This window comes from Dreissena polymorpha, chromosome 3, assembly GCF_020536995.1.
Source record: "Dreissena polymorpha isolate Duluth1 chromosome 3, UMN_Dpol_1.0, whole genome shotgun sequence".
Lineage (NCBI taxonomy): Eukaryota > Metazoa > Mollusca > Bivalvia > Myida > Dreissenidae > Dreissena > Dreissena polymorpha.
In genome coordinates, this window is record NC_068357.1 from 16,588,680 (window position 1) to 16,610,534 (window position 21,855).

At 35.4% G+C, this 21,855-nt stretch overlaps 1 protein-coding gene across 3 annotated transcripts in view; it reads right to left on the reverse strand.

Moving 5' to 3' along the window:
* Positions 1-21,855, reverse strand: part of LOC127873104 (S-adenosylhomocysteine hydrolase-like protein 1) — a 118,885-nt gene that overhangs the window by 56,421 nt on the left and 40,609 nt on the right. For 2 of the 3 annotated variants that reach the window (XM_052416720.1, XM_052416714.1), the window contains exon 2: positions 13,190-13,280. In XM_052416720.1, coding sequence (XP_052272680.1) covers positions 13,190-13,280 — 91 coding nt within the window. Of the gene's footprint in view, positions 1-13,189; positions 13,281-13,605; positions 13,738-21,855 lie in introns of those variants that run through there. The other variant, XM_052416721.1, reaches the window with a different exon arrangement.

Below are 21,855 nucleotides of genomic sequence, written 5' to 3' on the forward strand. Positions count from 1 at the left end.
AGACGTTATTTCATCATCTCTATAAAAAGTAACAAATGCCAAAATGTATTTGATACTTAAGGAAATATCGAGAATGTTTGTGTATCGTAAATATTTACCAGCATTTGCTTTAAAACTGGAATATACGGGATTATCGGGTAATTAGTAGCAATATTAACTGTATAATATGAACAAAATAAAACGTGTTTATATACGCATATTCAAACAATAGTTATAATAAGCTGATAATTAACAAAACAACAAATACGTTGTCACCGTCTTGATTATTGATGTGGCTTCAAACTGCTAATTTTCTCAGCTAAAATAAAATTAATAGCAGAATCAACATGCAATTAAATTTATAAATCCACCATATGCTGAAGCCTTGACCACTTGTATGTGCAAAAACATAATTACGTGACCTTGTTAATGTGTGAAATACAAACACTACGGGCGGGAAACAAACTTAATTGGCCAGACACATTAACTATGCTTACATGTTATGCTAATACAATCCGCGCACTTAGACTCGGTGACCTTGACCTTGACCCCAGTGACCTCAAACCTCATCAAAAGGTAAAAGTCCATGCAAGGTACCTACATGCCAAATATGAAAGCGATTGGTAAAGTATTGAAGGCGCTATGAGAAACCGTAGCAAAAGTGTGACGGAAAAAAGTACGGAAGTAATGAAGTATTAGTAAGGAAGGACAAACTGGCAGCTTAATATGCTCAGGGGACAAAAATACCACTCGTCCGCTCGTATTGACGAGTAAAATCTCGAAAGGACGAGTGAATTTCCCTAAAGCTAGGACGAGTGAAAAAAGCTGATGTTAAAATATGTATTTTCTGACGAGTAAGACTTGTTTTCATTAAATAAAATCATTTTCTTAAATCATATCTATTCCAAAAGTAGATCACGAATGAACCGGAAATTGTAATTGTAAATTTCATACAGCAGGTGCACGTTGTTAATATGCGAGACTGTGTCCCCAGTAAATATTGGCTTTTTGGTGTAAACTTTGCGCGTCCATGGTGACAGGGAACCAACCTATGCATTCACTGTAAGTATTGATTTTTAAAGAATTATTTAAACGCGAAGTAGAATCTACGGTTTCAAACCAGTCTGAATTTAGTCAGAAAAATGTCTGACATACGAGCGTTCTTTAAAGTTGGCGGTAGCGATGTTCAAACGTCCGAAACGGAAAGCACGCGAGTATGAGAAAAACGGCAAACACAAAATTGTCTTCAATTATTTATTGTGTGTTCCTCATAAATAAAGTAATTTATTTCACTGCTTAACATTTATTTTGTGATCAGCTGGCATGAACAACTGAGTAAGCAGCAATTTAGCAGTAATACAAGAAACTTTATATACATTTCACCCATATTTTAAGGACAAGTGCATGTGTTTGCAGGACGAGTGAAAATTTTAATGCACTTGTCCTGCAGGACGAGTGCAGTTTAGAAATATTTTTGTCCCCTGATGCTCCACCAAAATTTTATTTCCGGGAGCATAACAAGATAGCCCCAGGGTCTATTAGAACCCGAAGGTCAAAACCAGCTGAAAAAGGTCACGGAGCAACATTTGAATTTACATGACAAATATTACATCTCTTGGCCTTGTCATTTTAGAGAAGATTTTTAAGTCTTTTAGCTATATAAGTCAATACAATTCATGTTACCCTGCGGGGGAGCCATTTTGACCCCAGGGGCATGAATAGAAATTAAATAATTAAAACATTAATGGCCTAATTACATGGTGTTGCCAATAAACACAGACAAACATTTGGTTTACTTTGTTTTGAATTAATACTGCCGTCTTGCTAAGAATGGATTTAATATATAATACATGTATTGCAGTTCCACAGACCAAAAAATCAACAACATCATGTCAATAGCAATCAAGATCAAACAGCATTTATGCCTCTTTACTATTATAACATCATTATTAGTATTTCCTACTCACATGAGCACACATGAATTCACTGCATGTCATAGACTCCTTGATCACAAAGTCCTGAGGATCATTTTTGATACAATTAATTCATATCATGAAAATATTCATCAAATGTTAAAACCTACCTTAAAACATTTTAAGACATCCTTTTCTGCGAAACAGTTGCTAAGAATAGCAATATCTGGTTTATCACCTGTGGCAATAAACCTGTTACTTTCAAATATGAGAAACTTTCCAGGTAAAACTTCCAGCTTACAGTAAGTAATATTAACTTTGTTGTAAATAGTATAATAACTACCTGTTAATAGAAAAACAGCAATGACCTTCACCTATATCACAGCTTCCTCTGATTAGAATTTCATTCTTTTAAATACTTGAGTGTCTGTATATCACACAAACAATAACAACTACAAAGTTATTATTTAAACAGTAAATTGCCTATTGCGAAAAAGGTTTCAGTATTTTTTAGATCAAAAATTAAGTTTGATCTATTTCTTACTATAATGTATTAATTAAAATGATGTGTTAACCATTAACCATATCGTAAAGTATAATAAATTGTAGAATAAGTTAGCTTTACAGTATTTATATAAGAAAGAGAATTACAAAAGCCAATTTATCGTAATAATAACTGCTACAAGACAAAACATAGTAAATAAATGAAATCTGTTAGAAGTACACAAAACCACACTAGATTTAGAATAAGTCTGCCTTCCGATACCAACACAGAGGATTTAACAATGCTAATTTCCGAAAACTCTTTCACACAGCACTGTTCAATAATGACATTCAGCTCCAACAAGTTCTACAGAAGGACTGCAGTTTACAAGCTGCCATGAAATCCATTCAAGAACATCACTGCCCACAGAACCAATATTATTATATAAATTATTCCACCAAACACCGATTCAAACAGTCTAGCACCTCTAACCCTTTCAGTGCGGGAACCGAATTTTGAAGGCCTTTGCAAACAGTTTGGATCCAGATGAGACGCCACAGAACGTGGCGTCTCATCAGGATCCAAACTGTTTGCTATTCTGATAATATTCTTTGAAAAAAATCGAAGAAAATGCTAATTTTAGATATTCAGCAGAGGACATTTTAGCAGACGACAAATTTCCCAGCATGCAAAGGGTTAACTTTTTTTTTGGTGACTGATAAACTAGGAAGCCAGAGGGCTGCCATCTGTGATCTTCAATTTTCGATTCCGTGTTTTTTCTCTGTCTGACTGGCGCTCTGTGGACTAGTGCTAAATATAACAATTAGGCTAGGTATTAGAGGCTTATGGTGAAACAATTACTTTTTGGAAAAGATGGAGCTTAAGTTTTTTTGAGCAAGACTTTTGACAGGGTATTAAACCATCTACAAGTCAGTCATCTGTTTCTGCAACCCACTTTTGTGATAAATCTTGTGCAGACCTTTCAAGATAATTGTCATCGACTAGAACTTAGCTTGTCACAACATCTTTAGTTTTTCTTCAGGTAAGATTATTTCCATATCGCTCTTTAATTTAAAAAAAATAGAGAAAAGGCTAACTTTTTTTTTTTAATCAAACATTTTTTTTTATTGCAATAATGATTCAATCGCGTACATATTTCTCATTAGGTTTTGAAATTCAATGTATTAACCCATTCATGCGCAGTGGACTCTCCCTTCCTTCTAAATTGGATCAAGTTATTTCCAAAATTAGGGATGTCTTGTATATTTATTTCTATATTTAGAATATTTCTTACAGAAATTCCTTTATGCAAACAGCGTAGACCCTGATGAGACGCTGCATCATGCGGCGTCTATAATGCACCGTCTCATCTGGGTCTACGCTGTTTGCCAATGCCTTTGTTCTAGACGCTAGGCATAAATGGGTTAATTATATTGTTGCATTATTCCTCATAACTTTATGAAATTCAAACTAACAAGTTATTATTCAAGACTACAGTTTTGCAATATAAAAATTGATTTAAGTTTTGCGAAAATTGCTATTAAATTCTTCAAGGTGTATTAAATGCCCTGACAATGTGCCATGATTTTTTTCCTAAAACCATAAACCTAACTGTTTGCATGTTGCATTGACAGGATGATTCTCATCAGAATCCATGACCTTTATGATAAGAAAACTCGTTAACTTTACCATTCATGTTCTATCACATTATAGATCGCAAAACATCAATAAACTATTAAACTGTGCATCTCTGATTTGCAATTCATAACAAATGCTTCTTTTATTCATTCTAGGATATTAAATGCACGCTCACATATTATTCTGCTGCAAAGACTGGTTGTATTATAGTTTAAATTGTAAAATCAATTTAAAAAATCAACCATTTCATGATATGAAGAATTAATGTTACAGGCATCAAATGCAAATCTGTTTTCTTTAAGGACAGCTATTTGGAATGTAATGTCTCTTAAGATCCCAGGCACAAGGTAGCCTTTTATTCTCTCTGAATAAAGCAGTCCCTTTGTCCATCTTTATAACTAGTACTGCTGCCATTAATGAGACCTTTTCACAGATTTTGGAATGTTTTAAAGTTTGTCAATACATGCTCTAAATTGATAAATGTAAACATTGCAACTAAAGAATTCCAGTTAAAAAAAAATAATAATGAGAAAAACAAGATGTGTTTGTGAAACACTATGTCCCCCCATATATTTGACCTTTGACCTTGAAGGATGGCCTTGACCTTTCACAACTCAAAATGTGCAGCTCCATGAGATACACATGCATGCCAATTATGAAGTTGCTATCTTCAATATTGCAAAAGTTATGGCAAATGATTAAGTTTGACAATTTTGACCCATTTATTTGACCTTTGACTATGAAGGATGACCAAGTGTGGTGACGATCGGATTTGAACTACTTGAAATAGAGAGCGGACACCATGCTCAATGTGTAAAACGTACTTAGTGACCCTGTGACCTAGTTTTTGATCTTGCATGGCCCATATTCGAACTTGGCCTTCAGATCATTTAGATAAAACTTCTGACCAAGTTTGGTGAAGATCGCATGAAAACTACTTGAATAAGAGAGAGGACACCATGCTGAATGTTAAAAAACGCACTCAGTGACCCTGTGACCTAAGTTTTTGACCCGGCATGGCCCATGTTCGAACTTGGCCTTAAGATCATCTAGATATAACTTCTGACCAAGTTTGGTGAAGATCGGATGAAAACTACTTGAATAAGAGAGCGGACAACATGCTGAATGTTTAAAACACACTTAGTGACCCCGTGACCTAGTTTTTAACCCGGCATGGCCCATGTTCGAACTTGACCTACACATCATCTTAGTTACAACTTCTGACCAAGTGTGGTGACGATCGGATTTGAACTACTTGAAATAGAGAGCAGACACCATGCTCAATGTGTAAAACGTACTTAGTGACCCTATGACCTAGTTTTTGATCTTGCATGGCCCATATTGGAACTTGACCTTCAGATCATCTAGATAAAACTTCTGACCAAGTTTGGTGAAGATCGCATGAAAACTTATTTGTAACTTGAATAAGAGAGAGGACACCATGCTGAATGTTAAAAAACGCACTTAGTGACCCTGTGACCTAAGTTTTTGACCCGGCAAGGCCCATGTTCGAACTTGGCCTTAAGATCATCTAGATATAACTTCTGACCATTAGTTGGTGAAGATCAGATGAAAACTACTTGAATAAGAGAGCGGACAACATGCTGAATGTTTAAAACGCACTTAGTGACCCCGTGACCTAGTTTTTGACCCGGCATGGCCCATGTTCGAACTTGACCTACACATCATCTTAGTTACAACTTCTGACCAAGTGTGGTGACGATCGGATTTGAACTACTTGAAATAGAGAGCGGACACCATGCTCAATGTGCAAAACGTACTTAGTGACCCTGTGACCTAGTTTTTGATCTTGCATGGCCCATATTCGAACTTGGCCTTCAGATCATCTAGATAAAACTTCTGACCAAGTTTGGTGAAGATCGCATGAAAACAACTTGAATAAGAGAGAGGACACCATGCTGAATGTTAAAAAACGCACTTAGTGACCCTGTGACCTAAGTTTTTGACCCGGCAAGACCCATGTTCGAACTTGGCTTTAAGATCATCTAGATATAACTTCTGACCAAGTTTGGTGAAGATCGGATGAAAACTACTTGAATAAGAGAGCGGACAACATGCTGAATGTTGTAAACGCACATAGTGACCCCGTGACCTAGTTTTCGAACCGGCAAGGCCCATGTTCGAACTTGGCCTAGACATCATATAGATACAACTAATCTGACAGTTTGGTGAAGATGGGATGAAAACTACTTAAATAAGAGAGCGGACAACATGGTGAATGTTTAAAACGCACTTAGTGACCCCGTGACCTAGTTTTTGACCCGGCAAGGCCCATGTTCTAACTTGGTCTAGACATCATCAAGATACAACTTCTGACCAAGTTTGGTGAAGATCGGATGAAAACTACTTGAATTAGAGAGTGGACAACATGCTGAATGTTTAAAACGCACTAAGTGACCCCGTGACCTAGTTTTTGACCCGGCAAGGCCCATGTTCAAACTTGGCCTAGACATTATGTTAACCCTTTCAGTGCGGGAACCGAATTTTGAAGGCCTTTGCAAACATTTTGGATCCAGATGAGACGCCACAGAACGTGGCGTCTCATCAGGATCCAAACTGTTTGCTATTCTGATAATATTCTTTGAAAAAATCGAAAAAAATGTTCATTTTAGAAATTCAGCAGACGACATTTTAGCAGACGACAAATTTCCCAGCATGCAAAGGGTTAATACAACTTCTGACCAAGTTTGGTAAAGATCGGATGAAAACTACTTGAATCTAAGAGAGCGGACACTTAATACAGACCGACCAACAAGTTCACTCCTATATATACCCCCCTAAACTTCGTTTGTGGGGGTATAATTATCAAATTATTGTATTTTTTCTGTACTTTTTCTGTTTCTTTTACAAAAAAGTATTCATACATTTAACCCATTTATGCCTAGCGTCTAGAAACAAGAGGGCCTGAAAGGCCCAAAGTCGCTCACCTGAGAAAACAAGATATTATTGGGACAAATCTTCTGACCAAGTTTCACAAAGATCAGAAAATAAATGTGGCCTCTAGAGGGTAAACAAGGTTTTACTAAAGCCATATAAGGAAAAATGCCCCGCCCCCAGTGGCAGCCATGTTTTTTTCAACCAATTGGAATCATTTTTTAACTCGTCCAAGATATTATCGGGATGAATCTTCTGACCATGTTTCATGAAGATTGGACAGTAAATGTGGCCTCTAGAGTGTTAACAAGATTTTACTAGCCCATATAAGGAAAAATGCCCCGCCCCTTCGAAGCCATTTTTTTCAAGCAAACATAATTATTTTCGAACTCATCCAAGATATCATTGAGACCAATCTTCTGACCCAGTTTCATGAAGATTGGAAATAAATGTGGCCTCTAAAGTGTTAACAAGGTTTTACTATAGCCAATTATAAGGAACAAGAGCTGTCTCCATAGGATGACATATGCCCCCAATAATCGCCTTGATAGAAGTTATTGAAATGCACTAAGTGACCCCGTGACCTAGTTTTTTACCAGGCATGACCCATATTTGAACTTGACTTAGATATGGTCTAGATACAACTTCTGACCAAATTTGGTGAAGATCTGATAAAAACTACTTCAACTAGAGAGCAGACACCATACTAAATCCTTGAAATGCACTAAGTGACCCTGTGACCTAGTTTTTGACCCGGCATGACCCATATTCAAACTTGACCTAGATATTGTCTTGATACAACTTCTGACCAAGTTTGGTAAAGATCAGATGAAAACTACTTCAATTAGAGAGCGGACACCATGCTAAATCCTTGAAATGCACTAAGCGACCCCGCGACCTAGTTTTTGACCCGGAATGACCCATATTCGAACTTGACCTAGATATTGTCAACATACAACTTCTGACCAAGTTTGGTAAAGATCGGATGAAAATTTTTTGAATTAGAGAGCGGACACGAAAAGTGTGACCGACCGACCGACGGACAGTGCAAAAACTACCGTAAAAAGTTGTGTATAAGGCGCACTTTTTTACCCCAAAATTTCATTTTAAAAACTTGATGCGCGTTATGCACAACTTCAGCCATGCCAAGACATTTTTTCGCTGTCAGTTACCCAGTAGCGGTTATTCGCATCATTCTGTTTTCCGGTGTTTTAACTGTAACTATGTTAATAATAGTGTTATATTGACGATCTGAATAAGATGAACAAACATTATAAAGTTAACATATATATTTTCTATCTTTTTCAGGTACGTACAGAGCATTGAAATCAAATAAATTTGAAGAAGAGAATGAAAAACGAGGAAGCCATTTTTATTTAAATGTTATTGTTTACTTTTCCCACAATATTATACCCTACTGTACTAGGGTTACACAATTTATTTGGGGGCACTTGTCGATTTACAATAGTATGTCGGCAAGGTATTTCCCGATATATTTAAGATTATTTTTCTTGCTTTTCAAATGTGTTAATAAAATTGATGCTGTGTTTGTTTACACGTTTTCATACATCTTGTCAAGATTGAGGATGTGATTATTGAGCAATTTGCGTCACCTGTCAAGTTTTGTGTAGCTGGGCTATTATCAAAACATGCGAACCGGCAAACGGCTTCACACCTCCATTGTTTGTTTATCGCCGGTAATGTCGTGATGGTGTTGAGAAGTTTGAGTCGTTAAAGTCTCCTGTCAATTTTAGACACTCGAAAAGAACGCATGATATCGGCATTGTAAATAAAACGCGCGGTTGTGAATTAGTCATGCATGAATAACCAGGTGACAATACCAATCAATAATGTCAGTTTCTTAGTTATAACTAATCCATCCGTTATGTGTACTCCACGATAAAATCGTGGACAGTTACTTCGGAGACATATGATGAAAATCGTGATGGTATCCTCGTGGAAAGTGTGCATTTCATGCATAATTCATTTAAATCCAAACATTTATTTTTACGCATAATATGATTAAAAAAAACACCAACTAGTTGTATCGTTATCGTCTTAAAAATCATTTTTAATTGAAGCAATAAAAGAATAAGTAAGATCGGCAATGTAAATATAACGATTTTCAGTTAGCCTGCGGTACGGAATTTTTCCCCCGATTTTTTTGCTTCAAAAACTTTTTTTCCCGATTTTTTAGCTTTAAAAAGTAGATGCGCGTTATACATAAATGCGCGTTATACACAACTTTTTACGGTATATACCCCCTTTTCTTCTAAACGGGGGCATAAAAATGCCCCGCCCCTGGTGGCCATGTTTTAAAGGGACCAAAACCATTTTCGAACTCATCCAAGATATCATTGGGACAAATCTTCTGACCAAGTTTCATGATGATCGGAAAATAAATGTGACCTCAAGAGTGTTAACAAGGTTTTACTATATCCATTTAAGTAAAATTATGAGCCCCGCCCCAGTGATGGCCATGTTTTTCAACCAACCGGCATCATTTTTCAACTCGTCCAAGATATTTTTGGGATGAATCTTCTGACCGAATTTCATGACGATCCGACTATAAATGTGGCCTCTAGAGTGTTAACACGATTTTACTAATAATAGCCATATAAGGAAAAATGCCCCGCCCCTTGGCGGCCATGTTTTTCAAGCAAACGTAACCATTTTCGAACTCATCCAAGATATCATTTAGACAAATCTTCTGACCATATTTCATCAATATTGGACAATAAATGTGGCCTCTAGAGTGTTAACAAGGTTTTACTATAGTCATATAAGGAAAAATGCCCGCCCCCTGGCGTCCATGTTTGTCAACCAACTGGCATCATTTTCGAACTCAGCCAAGATATTATTGGGATGAATCTTCTGACCAAGTTTCATGAAAGTTGGACAATAAATGTGGCCTCTAGAGTGTTAACAAGATTTTACTATAGCCATAAAAGGAAAAATGCCCCGCCCCTTGGTAGCCATGTTTTTCAAGCAAAGGTTACCATTTTTGAACTCATCCAAGATATCAGTAGGACAAATCTTCTGAGCATGTTTCATGAAGATCGGAAAATATATGTGGCCTCTAGAGTGTTAAACAAGGTTTTACTGTAGCCATATAAGGAAAAATGCGCTGGCGGCCATGTTTTTCAACCAACCGGCATCATTTTCGAACTCGTCTAAGATATTATTGGGATGAATCTTCTGACCAAGTTTTATGAAGATCAGACAATAAATGTGGCCTCTATAGAGTGTTAATAAGATTTTACTATAGCCATATATAGTCGTTTAAGGAAAAATGCCCAGCCCCTTGGCAGCCATGTTTTTCAAGCAAACGTAACCATTTTCGAACTCATCCAAGATATCATTAAAACCAATCTTCTGACCAAATTTCATTAAGATTTGACCATAAATATGGCCTCTATAGAGTTAACAAGGTAAATGTTGACGCCGCACAACAGACAACGGACGAGGGACAAAAAGCGATCACATAAGCTCACCATGAGCATGTTGTGCTCAGGTGAGCTAAAAAGGCCTTGGCAAACATCGTAGATCCAGATGAGACGCTGCATGATGCGGCGTCTCATCTGGGTCTGCGCTGTTTGCTTAAAGGAATTTCTGCAAGAAATATTCTAAAAATAGAAATAAATATACTAGAGATCCCTAATTTTGGAAATAAATTGATCCAATTTAGAAGGATGCCAGGGAGAGTCCAATCGGCATAAATGGGTTAATATCCACAGATGGGTGCTTATTTTACGGTAAAAAGTATTTTTCACATGCAGAAATACACTTTTAACGCATTTAATTATATCAATTGACAAAAAAGCTGAACCCCCCATCTTTTTTGGTTAAAAATGAATGTCACGGTGCCAATACCACTGTGTTTATCCATTTAATGCACGTTTAATACACTTTTTCTGGAAGAGCAATGTTGCAATTTTATCTTCACCTAATCGATAAGGACATCATTTTTGCCACCACATATGATTTCTAAGATATACAAGTCTAAGAGACAAGTCATTTGGCATCAGCAGGTGCTCTGTTGACATAAAATCCATCTCATTTTATTTGTGTTTAAATCTTTGATCAAGGCAAATTTCTCCAGTAACAACAATTTCCTAGATGATAGATCTGTATTGATCCGATTTAACTTTTTAAACACGTGACAGATATATAGATTTATACATGTCCCAGCAATTACAATGGCAACAAAATCTTTTTTTCTAAAAAAAACTTTAAAAAAAATAATTACATAGTTAGTTAAATAGAGAGCAAAGTACTTTAAGACGCTCACCTGAGACCACAGGGAACTAAATTTTTCTGCACAGGTAGTGTTCACAATGTTTCACGATAAACTTATAAAGTCAACTGCCAGACCAACTTCCCATCATTTTGGATCACAGCCCAGATACCAATTCTTTATAATATTCTGAGCAAGTATAAAAATTAGTGGCTCATAAATGTGACTTATGGAGTGTTTTTATTAAACTTAAATGCCACATAAGGAAAACAGAGCCGCCAAGTTTTTCAATGGACAGGAACCATTTCTTGGTGGAGAAATCATCAGAAAAAAATGATCTAATCCAGTTTCATGAAGATTGGGTCATAAATATGGCCTCTAGAGTGTTTTTTTTCTCTAATCTTACCTATTGTTTTTATACCCCACATGACTCATTTTCAAATATCTATGGGACAAATGTTCTCACCCAGTTTTAAAGCAGGGCTTTTTTGTTCCATCCTACAGGTCCTAATTTGAACTAGTAACCTACTTTTGACCCTACATGACCAAGTTTTGAACTGGGTGTATCATTTGGACAATTATTCTTACCAAGTTTCATATAGATTGGGCAATTAATGTGGCCTAAACAATGTTCACAAGCTTTTTGTTTCATTTGACCTAGTGGCGTTAGTTTTTTACCTAAATAAACCAGTTTCAAACATGACTGTGATATCATTGGGACAAAGATGCTGACCAAGTTTCAGGAAGATTTGGAAATAAATACTGACTCTAAGAGTATGCACAAGGCAAATACTAACAAGGTACAATGTGTAACGAACACAAGGTATCATAAAAGCTAACCAAGAGCATATTGAGGTCAGGTCATCTAAATGATTTCGCAATTGTATGTTAAAATTCTTTTGGCAATAGGCATAAACTGGAAACAATTAGGACTGAATATTTCTCTTCAAACAATTGCTAGCATGTTGCTTTCTACATGGCAATCACAGTGTGAAAAGAACTTTGAAAAGCTTAAAAAAAAACAAAAAAAACAAAAAAACATGATGTTCATTGATTAAAATCTCAGAAAACAGCATTAGGTGGTTCATCCACAGCCTTGCATTTCTCAACAGCCTGTACAACATTAAAGGAGTCTAATGAATCAATGTTTAAGAACAAGCTCTTATTCCTCAGGCCCCCCATGCCATTAATATTCTTGCCAACTAATTAGTGTTCTATTCAGTAAGTTGCTGTGGTTTTGTTCTTGTCATAACCGATCATTAGAAACTCAGCCAAACATATGTCACCCCCTGATGAAGAATGCATGCAGATCTGTTTCTGTTGTAAACAGTAAACAGCACATTTTTCAGTATTCCTATGGCAACAAAATTTTAAGTTAAGTTAATTTGATTTGCAATTAACTTTTGTGTCGAAAACTATATTCACCAGTAAAGAAAAGAAACTCATGAAATAATGATAACATTTTAAATGAGAAGCTATGATATTTTAGCACAATATTTCATTCTTTTCTCCGCATCTTGAAATGAAATTATGTAAACCTGTTGCTTGTCCAAACATTAAGTTTCTGGTTTTAATGGATCAGAACTTTTCTATTTGAGATTACACAAGTTACAAGTTTTAGAAAACCATAAGATACACAGGATAATTGCCTCATATATTCCTACAAAAAATATGCAATTTGAAGCTTTCTAAAATAAATTTATAAAATAAATGTATGTAAAATGTGACATTTGTATCATTTTTTACAAGCAGAGAAAACTTTCTGTGAATGTAGGTTACTGCTATGTATAATTTCAAACTTTCAGCAACCACATGAGAAAGATTTTGATCTAAAGAACATACTTCTTCTTTCTATTGTAAATAATCATATAGAAAAAGTCAGCAAATACTTATAATTTCTAAGAACAATGTTTAATAGCACACATTTTAGAGAGAGAATACCCTAAAATCTCCCACCGAAAAATGAGACCATAATTTGTCTCCCTTGTGTGAGTAGAGCTGCTGCAGTTCCTTGACAAGTAATTAACTTCAATAACACATTACCTCCAGAGCTGTAGCTGTCGTTGGAAGCATCTGATGATGAACGTCCTCGTAGTCTTGTAGCTCTGTTGGGCATCAAATTGAGCTTGATGTCCTGAAGATATACAAATTCACGTATTAGCTATTAATGCATAAACAAAAAACGACATTAACCCTTTGCATGCTGAGAAATTTGTCGTCTGCTAAAATGTTGTCTGCTGAATTTCTAAAATTAGCATTTTCTTTGATTTTTTTTCAAAGAATACTATCAGAATAGCAAACAGTTTGGATCCTGATGAGATGCCACGTTTTGTGGCGTCTCATCTGGATCCAAACTGTTTGCAAATGCCTTCAAAATTCGGTTCCAGCACTGAAAGAGTTAATAACAAATTGTAAAATCACTATAAGTCGCTTTCATTGTTATCCATGCCTATACTTACATGAGGCCATTCTATGTGCCGTTGAGGACCTTTGCTAAGATGATGTTTATGGCCTGAGGAGCCACTGGCTGGTTTTTCAAGTCCATCTTTTACTTTACCATTAACTTGGGTACTCATGTTTAACTATCACTGACTGAACACTTTGGAAGAAATATTCAACAACTTTTGGGACAACGGTTTATATAATCACTGATATACATATGTGTGCTACTATTATACACAGGAAATATCATGTTTTCATAGTTTAGATTATATCATTAACAATTCAACTTCAATGCTAACTCAGCATGAATTTTAATGAAGACCCAAACTGATTTAATCCACAGCACAGGAAGTATACATGTATGAATATAATAATGGTACCAACTTGAAGTGTACATTTTTCATGGTTGAATGCTTTCCAAAATGCAATGGTTATGAGGAAACTTATTTTGCTTAGAGACACAGTTAATATGTGATAACTTCATTTGAAACTTTAAGGAATTATAGTCACCGAATGGAGGTAAATCATACTGGTGAGGCATCAGAATGAACAACCACTTAACCCTTTGCATGCTGGGAAATTTGTCGACTGCTAAAATGTCGTCTGCTGATTTTCTAAAATTAGCATTTTCTTTGATTTTTTTCAAAGAATATTATCAGAATAGCAAACAGTTTGGATCCTGATGAGACGCCACTTTCTGTGGCTTCTCATCTGGATCCAAACTGTTTGCAAAGGCCTTCAAAATTCGGTTCCCGCACTGAAAGGGTTATGTTGTGGTTTATTTATTTTGTAAGTAAATGAAATCAATAAGAATAAATATGAGTTACTTCACAAGATATCATCATCAACATTGAAAAAAAATCAAAGCAATAAGTTTTTTTATTGACATGTTTAAAATTTGATATTTATATTTTTACAGTAATATTCAAGTATATATTTCAACTACTGAATATAAAAGGAATTCCTATAAAGGTGTTGTTTCTTTTATTATTAAGTATTAATTGTAATATAGTATAGTTAACATCATTTTATGATCATTGATTGTAAAATAGTACAGTACACATTATTATACTATATTGTTTCAATTCATATTTACTGAACTTGTTTGAGTCCTAACAGTTATGAACGTTCCATAGCAGGGAAAAGGGAGAATATCCAAAAATTCAGGTACATGAAATGCTACACTGCATTGTCTCCCTTACCATTAAATTTGAACTTTTAACAGTGTCACATTTTTTCCATATTTTTTAAATATATCTTTTTAAATACAAATACGCTTTTAAGAATTGACTGAAAATCAAATATAAAGCACAATATTTCTGAGTCATTGGAATCGCCTAATATCTTGCAAAAAGTCAGATATTTCTACTGATATAAGAAACACAACAATTCTATAAATCAAAGTGAAAAATAAAAGAAAAAAATCAAGTTTTAAGTAAACAGTTATATTAAATGTTCTTAATTAAGATACCAAAGGAGCAAAGAAATATACCTTGATTTATGTCAAGAAAAAATAAAACAAGGGGGGGGAGCCATTAAACAGTCAGGGCAAATTTATAACCAGCACGCTTTTAAAAAACAAACACTTGGCTGTGAATAATTGTCATGCTAGACCAAAGCATTCATTTTCTCTTTCAAACCGAATCTTTTCAAATAGAAAATGAATATTATCACAACTTTCGGCATTAAATGTAAAACAAATAACATTTTTAATACAGTATACTTCAGTCTATTGTAACTGACACAGTGACTGATTATATCAGTAAAAAAACAACACAACACTAAAATTATATTGAAATCCATTTTTCTTTCTAACACACTTGTTCTAGTAATAGCAGGATAATGCAGCAAATGATTAGTTTAAAACCTATTTATTTCATTTTGATTGCATCAAAAGCATTAGGCTTATAAGAAACGTTTTCGAGTCCATTTCCTGGGACTTAGAACCAGTACGTGTTGTCTATGGGGGAGATGTAAAGAATGCTCCCACAGTGGGGATCGAACCCGTGACCTCCTGGTAGCTAGGCGGACACCATATAAAAATAATTACAAAAGGCTATGACCAAATTGAAAGTAAGAGTTTAAATTCTTAAATTACTCATGTTGCCATAGAGATAAGGTCTTTAAAAGGTCAGAAATAAAATGACAACAGGTCTAAAATGTCAATGTTGCGATGAGTTGCAATCCTTATTCAGTTATATGAAAAACATTATGAGCTTGATGATCTTGATGATTTACATTTGAGCTAGGAAACTATAACAGTATCGTGTACTGTAAAGACATTCCTACCAGTCTCTGTTTTAAGTAAAATTTGATTGTGACACAGGGCTTTTTTTCCTGTTTTTGTGAAACGACCTTAGCCCCCCGCAACATTTTGTGAAAAAATGAGTCGCGAACTGTTAAAAATTGTGAAAACATGAGTTGCAAACTGTTTATTAATGTGAAACAATGAGTCGCAAACTTTCTAAAATTGTGAAAATTTGTGTCGCAAACTTCTTGAAATTGTGCAAGTTTGAGTCCCGAATTTCCAAAATTTGTGAAAAACGGCCGTTCTCACAGAAGTATTTTATTCTCTTACTTAACACATCCTTCACCTACTGTAAATACCTTGTTTTTATGCACTTGTAATTTTTGTTATCATGCAAAATAACCCATGAAAATCACAATAAATATGGGTAAACATCTTGGTGTGTTATTATTAGTATTCACTTGGTTAACAAATATTTGATTTTCTCTAACTTTCAGTTGGTAAATTTACTACGCAATTAATTGCCATTAGGACTGAATTTTGACATTTCCCATTTAGTCACTCCTGCCAGGGAGAATATAAATCTTGTCAATGGCATGTAAAACTGGAACAGACATCCCAAGTCTACAAAAAACACACACAAATGTTAAAGATCAGAAACATTTCTCCTTAGGGCCTACATCTTTTGACATGAATTTGTTGCTACAACTATAACTAGGAAGATTACACATTTTCATTGCTTGAAGGGTTTTTCTTCAATGTCAATGAAGACATATGAATATCCTTTTATAAATTAATTTCTCTCATGTTCACAATCCAATTGGTTATCGAGTCGAATCAAAGTGAAGATTTCTTCATAACATATGCTCAAAATATAACAAGAGGGCCATGATGGCCCTGAATCGCTCATCTGACTAAACAAAAACAATCCCAACCCAGATTTCATCAAGATACACATTCTGACCAAATTTCATAAAGATTGGATGAAAACTGTGACCTCTATTGTCTACACAAGGTTTTTCTATTATTTGACCTAGTGACCTAGTTTTTGACCCCAGATTACCCAAATACAATTCCAACCCAGATTTCATAAAGATAAACATTCTGACCACATTTCATAAAGATTGGATGAAAACTGTGACCTCTATTGTCTATACAAGGTTTTTCTATTATTTGACCTAGTTTTTGACCTAGTGACCTAGTTTTTGTCCCCAGATGACCCAAATACAATCCCAACCCAGATTTTATCAAGATAAACATTCTGACCAAATTTTATAAAGATTGGATGAAAACTGTGACCTCTACTGTCTACACAAACAAATTGTTGACGGTTTTTCTATTATTTGACCTAATGACCTAGTTTTTGATCTCAGATGACCCATATACAATCCCAACCCAGATTTCATCAAGATAAACATTCTGATAAAATTTCATAAAGATAGGATGAATACACAGTGACCTCTATTGTCTACACAATGTTTTTCTATTATTTGACCTGGTTTTTGACCTAGTGACCTAGTTTTTGACCCCAGATGACCCAAATACAATCCCAACCCAGATATCATCAAGATAAACATTCTGATCAAATTTCATAAAGATAGGATGAAAACACAGTGACCTCTATTGTCTACACAATGTTTTTCTATTATTTGACCTAGTTTTTTACCTAGTGGCCTTGTTTTTTACCCCAGATGACCCAAATACAATCCCAACCCAGATTTCATCAAAATAAACATTCTGGCCAAATTTCATAAAGATTGGATGAAAACTGACCTCTACTGTCTACACATGTTTTTTCTATTATTTGACCTAGTTTTTGACCTAGTTTTTGACCCCAGATGACCCAAATACAATCCTAACCCAGATTTTATCAAGATAACCATTCTGACCAAATTTCATAAAGATTGGATGAAAATTGTGACCTCTACTGTCTACACAAGCAAATTGTTGACAGACGCACGCTTTTACACACACACGCACACACAACGGACGCCGGACATCACACGGTCACATAAGCTCACCATGTCACTTCGTGACAGGTGAGCTAAAGAGTGAAGAGTGTGTCATTTGACAAAAGTTCTACAAAAACCACACTGATATTCAAAAAAGAACTAGCATGCATTAGCCCATGTCATATGCCTCTCAAATCAGAGAAGTTTTGCTGCTACAAAGCGTTAAGATTTTGACAATAAAGGTAGAGGAAAGGTTAAAGGTTGCATGCATGGTTCCCTGCTATTTTATGTGCCTTTGTTAAAAGGCTGGAAACCAGATCATCTCATGTGATCATATCGACCAATCAAAATTCCTTGTTCCATTTTATGTCAAAGGTAATTTGGGACGCAAACTTCCACCTTAACTTGACTTTTGCTAAGAAGTGACTGAGTGACTTCATAAAGAACATGTGTTTGTCAGAAACACAATGCCCCCTTCAGTGCCGCTTTGAAGCCTAAATTTGACCTTTGACCTTGAAGGATGACCTTGACCTTTCGTCACTCAAAATGTGCAGCTCGATGAGATACACATGCATGCCAAACATTAAGTTGCTATCTGAAGCGACATAGATTAGTTATGAGCATTTTTTTGAAACCTACATGCGAAACCTAAATGCAAAGTGTCATGGAAAGACAGACAGACGGACAGTCCGATCACTATATGCCCTCCTTCGGGGGCATACAAACACAGCAAATTTACGCACATGCAAATAGCCCAGTTTTCTGATGGCGCGGCAAATTTAAACACTTATGTAAATCAGTAAAGCCTGGTTCTCCCTATCAGGAGACATGGCAAGAAAGCAAGATCAACTATTTACAAACGCCTTTAACTGACACATACAATCTTACTGATAAGAACTCAACAAAACTTATACAATATGGAAGATTTTATGATCCGCCAGACCATGCATGCTGCTAAATGATATTGGTATTTTATTCATTTGTTACATAACAACTGCACTTTTGTTTCTTAAATAATACACTTATGAAAAATGTAATATTCGTTCTTGTAAATGCTTATTTTCAGTCCTTTCATTCCTGCGTCTTGTTGCATTTAAATAACAAGTGGGTTCAAACTAATGCTTCTTGCTGACTGCAATATTGAAATGTTGATTGACATTTTGTTTTATTTCAATTTACATTCTTTGTTTGCCTAGTGCATTTGACTAGTGTGATTAAAGATTGCAAACAAATTGAGACTCCAGAAACTATATCAGGAGAGAAATTGAGCCGCGTTCTAAGAAAACTGGGCTTAATGCATGTGCATAAAGTGTCGTCCCAGATAAGCCTGTGCAGTCCACACAGGCTTATCAGGAACGACACCTTCCGCTTTCATAATATTTTTAGTTTCAAGGAAGTCCCAGGTCTCCTTACCAAAAATCAAATTTAAGCAGAAAGTGCCATTCCTGATTAGTCTGTGTGGACTGCACAGGCTAATCTAAGACGACATTTTACGCACATGCATTATGCCCAGTTTTCTCAGAACGCGCCTCAATTCTTGTTCTTATCTGCACTACCTTCATAACAGAACACCAACTTAAAACATAAAATGATTAAAACTGGGATCACCATTTTGGAACAGTCAATTTGCATCACTGGGGATTTTCAACCCATTTAGGCCTTTCTTGACCTCACACATAACCCAGAAATTATCAAAAATGAAATGCCACTATGCAGAAAGACATTATGAAAACATTAAAGCCGAACAGTATTATATAATAAGCAATTTAGAGCCCATTAATGTTGCATGTTAAAAAAATCTATTAAAACACTTAGGGAATATGGTTTGAAATTATTAGCAAAAACTAAAATATGATCCGTCTATGAAAGATATTAAACTTAAAATCCAGTTGGCAATGTATCTACAGAAATTTTTCAAGCAAACTGTCAGAGAGATGGTAAATATTGTTCATCCATATAACAAAGTCAATAGCTATACAGATTTCAGTCTCCAAGGACTGAAATATGAAAACATTGAAGATATAGATGGGGATACCTTCTACTGTATCCACACACAAATCGAAGTGCCTTGTGAATCTTTGGTGAATGGTCATAAGTTAATCTTTCACATTGTTACAGGGACTTGTTCACAGATTGGCAAAATTTACCCAAAAAATGCCATATATTCCAAATAGTAAATAAACATCATCTTTCAACAAGCAAAACAACACTTATAACGTCAAAGCATTAATTTTGTAATGCTTTTCGTCCATCAATAATATGGACAAAATGTGTATAGTAATATATAGCTGATAAAATAATCTATTAAGTTCTACAGCTTGAATGTCTCAGTGATAGTTTGCTATTGCACTGAACGGATATCTGCTATAATCATGACCATGAGGGTACAACTTTGTTTCCTAATTAAATATTATTTAAGATTGTTCCAGCTTGATTTAGTTTTGTCATTAAATAAATTAAATGGCAATTGAAAAAGTATGTTAATTAAAATGTTTAAGCGATCCATTTGTATATTGAAATAAAAAAAATGACATCACTATATGAGGACAATATCAAAACAAGGGACAAAATTGTCACAAAACCAGGTTTTCATTGTGAAAAAAAAATCTGATAAAGGGAGAAAACTCAAACTGAACTTTTGAAATGACCAAAAAAAATTAACCCCCTTTGTAATTTTTTTTTTTATTTAATCTATTTTTAGTCGTGGCGACCTTGACATTGGAGATATTGACGTGATTCTTTCGTGGGACACACCGTCCCATGATGGTGAACAAATGTGCCAAATGATTTTAAAATCTCACAATGAATGACATAGTTATGGCCAGGACAAGCTCATTTATGGCCATTTTTGACCTTTGAACTCAAAGTGTGACCTTGACCTTGGAGATATCGACGTAATTATTTCGCGCGACACACCGTCCAATGATGGTGAACAAATGTGCCAAATGATTTTAAAATCTGACGATGAACGACATAGTTATGGCTCGGACAAGCTCATTTATGGCCATTTTTGACCTTTGAACTCAAAGTGTGACCTTGACCTTGGAGATATCGACGTAATTATTTCGCGCGACACACCGTCCAATGATGGTGAACAAATGTGCCAAATGATTTTAAAATCTGACAATGAACGACATAGTTATGGCCCGGACAAGCTTATTCCGCCAGCCCGCCAGCCCGCCAGCCAGCCAGCCAGCCAGCCCGCCAGCCAGCCCGCCCGCATTCGCCAATCTAATAACCAGTTTTTTCCTTCGGAAAACCTGGTTAATGAAGTTATTTATGTAACAGTAACATTATGTATCCCTCAAACTGACAGCCTTTCTTAAACCTTTATTTGTTCACGTCTGTCACCAAAAATTGATCTCGGAACCTTTACAGAGCACTGCCACTTTAGAACATCCATTTTCAAGAAACCACCAACAAATGGAATGCATTATACAAGCTGATTAGAGAAATTGTGTTTTTTTAAATGCATTTACAGAAACATTTCTGCCACTTAAATTTGAAAGGTATTAATTCAAGAACCTTTGTTATACTATGGATTATTTACTAAAAAATTTGCCGATGTAACAAGGGCGTAAATTGATCTTCGTCGAATTTCTCTTATTTTATTAACCGCCTACAAAGTTGATACTGTAATTTTAATAGATTTTTTAAGATAAAAAGTCTTGACTTATAACCAATCTTTTCACGGTATCATTGTGTGCCCTTACACAGCTTACTTTTTAAGCCTGATGTTGCATCATAATTTGCCTTTACACAACTTACTTTATGAGCATGAGGTTGCATCATAATGTGCCTTTACACCACTTACTTATTGAGCCTGAGGTTGCATCATAATGTGCCTTTACACCACTTACTTTTTGAGCCTGAGGTTGCATCATAATGTGCCTTTACACCACTTACTTTTTTAGCCTGAGGCTGCATTATAATGTGCCTTTACACCACTTACTTTTTGAGCCTGAGGTTGCATCATAATGTGCTTTTACACCACTTACTTTTTAAGCCTGAGGTTGCATCATAATGTGCCTTTACACCACTTACTTTTTGAGCCTTAGGTTGCATCA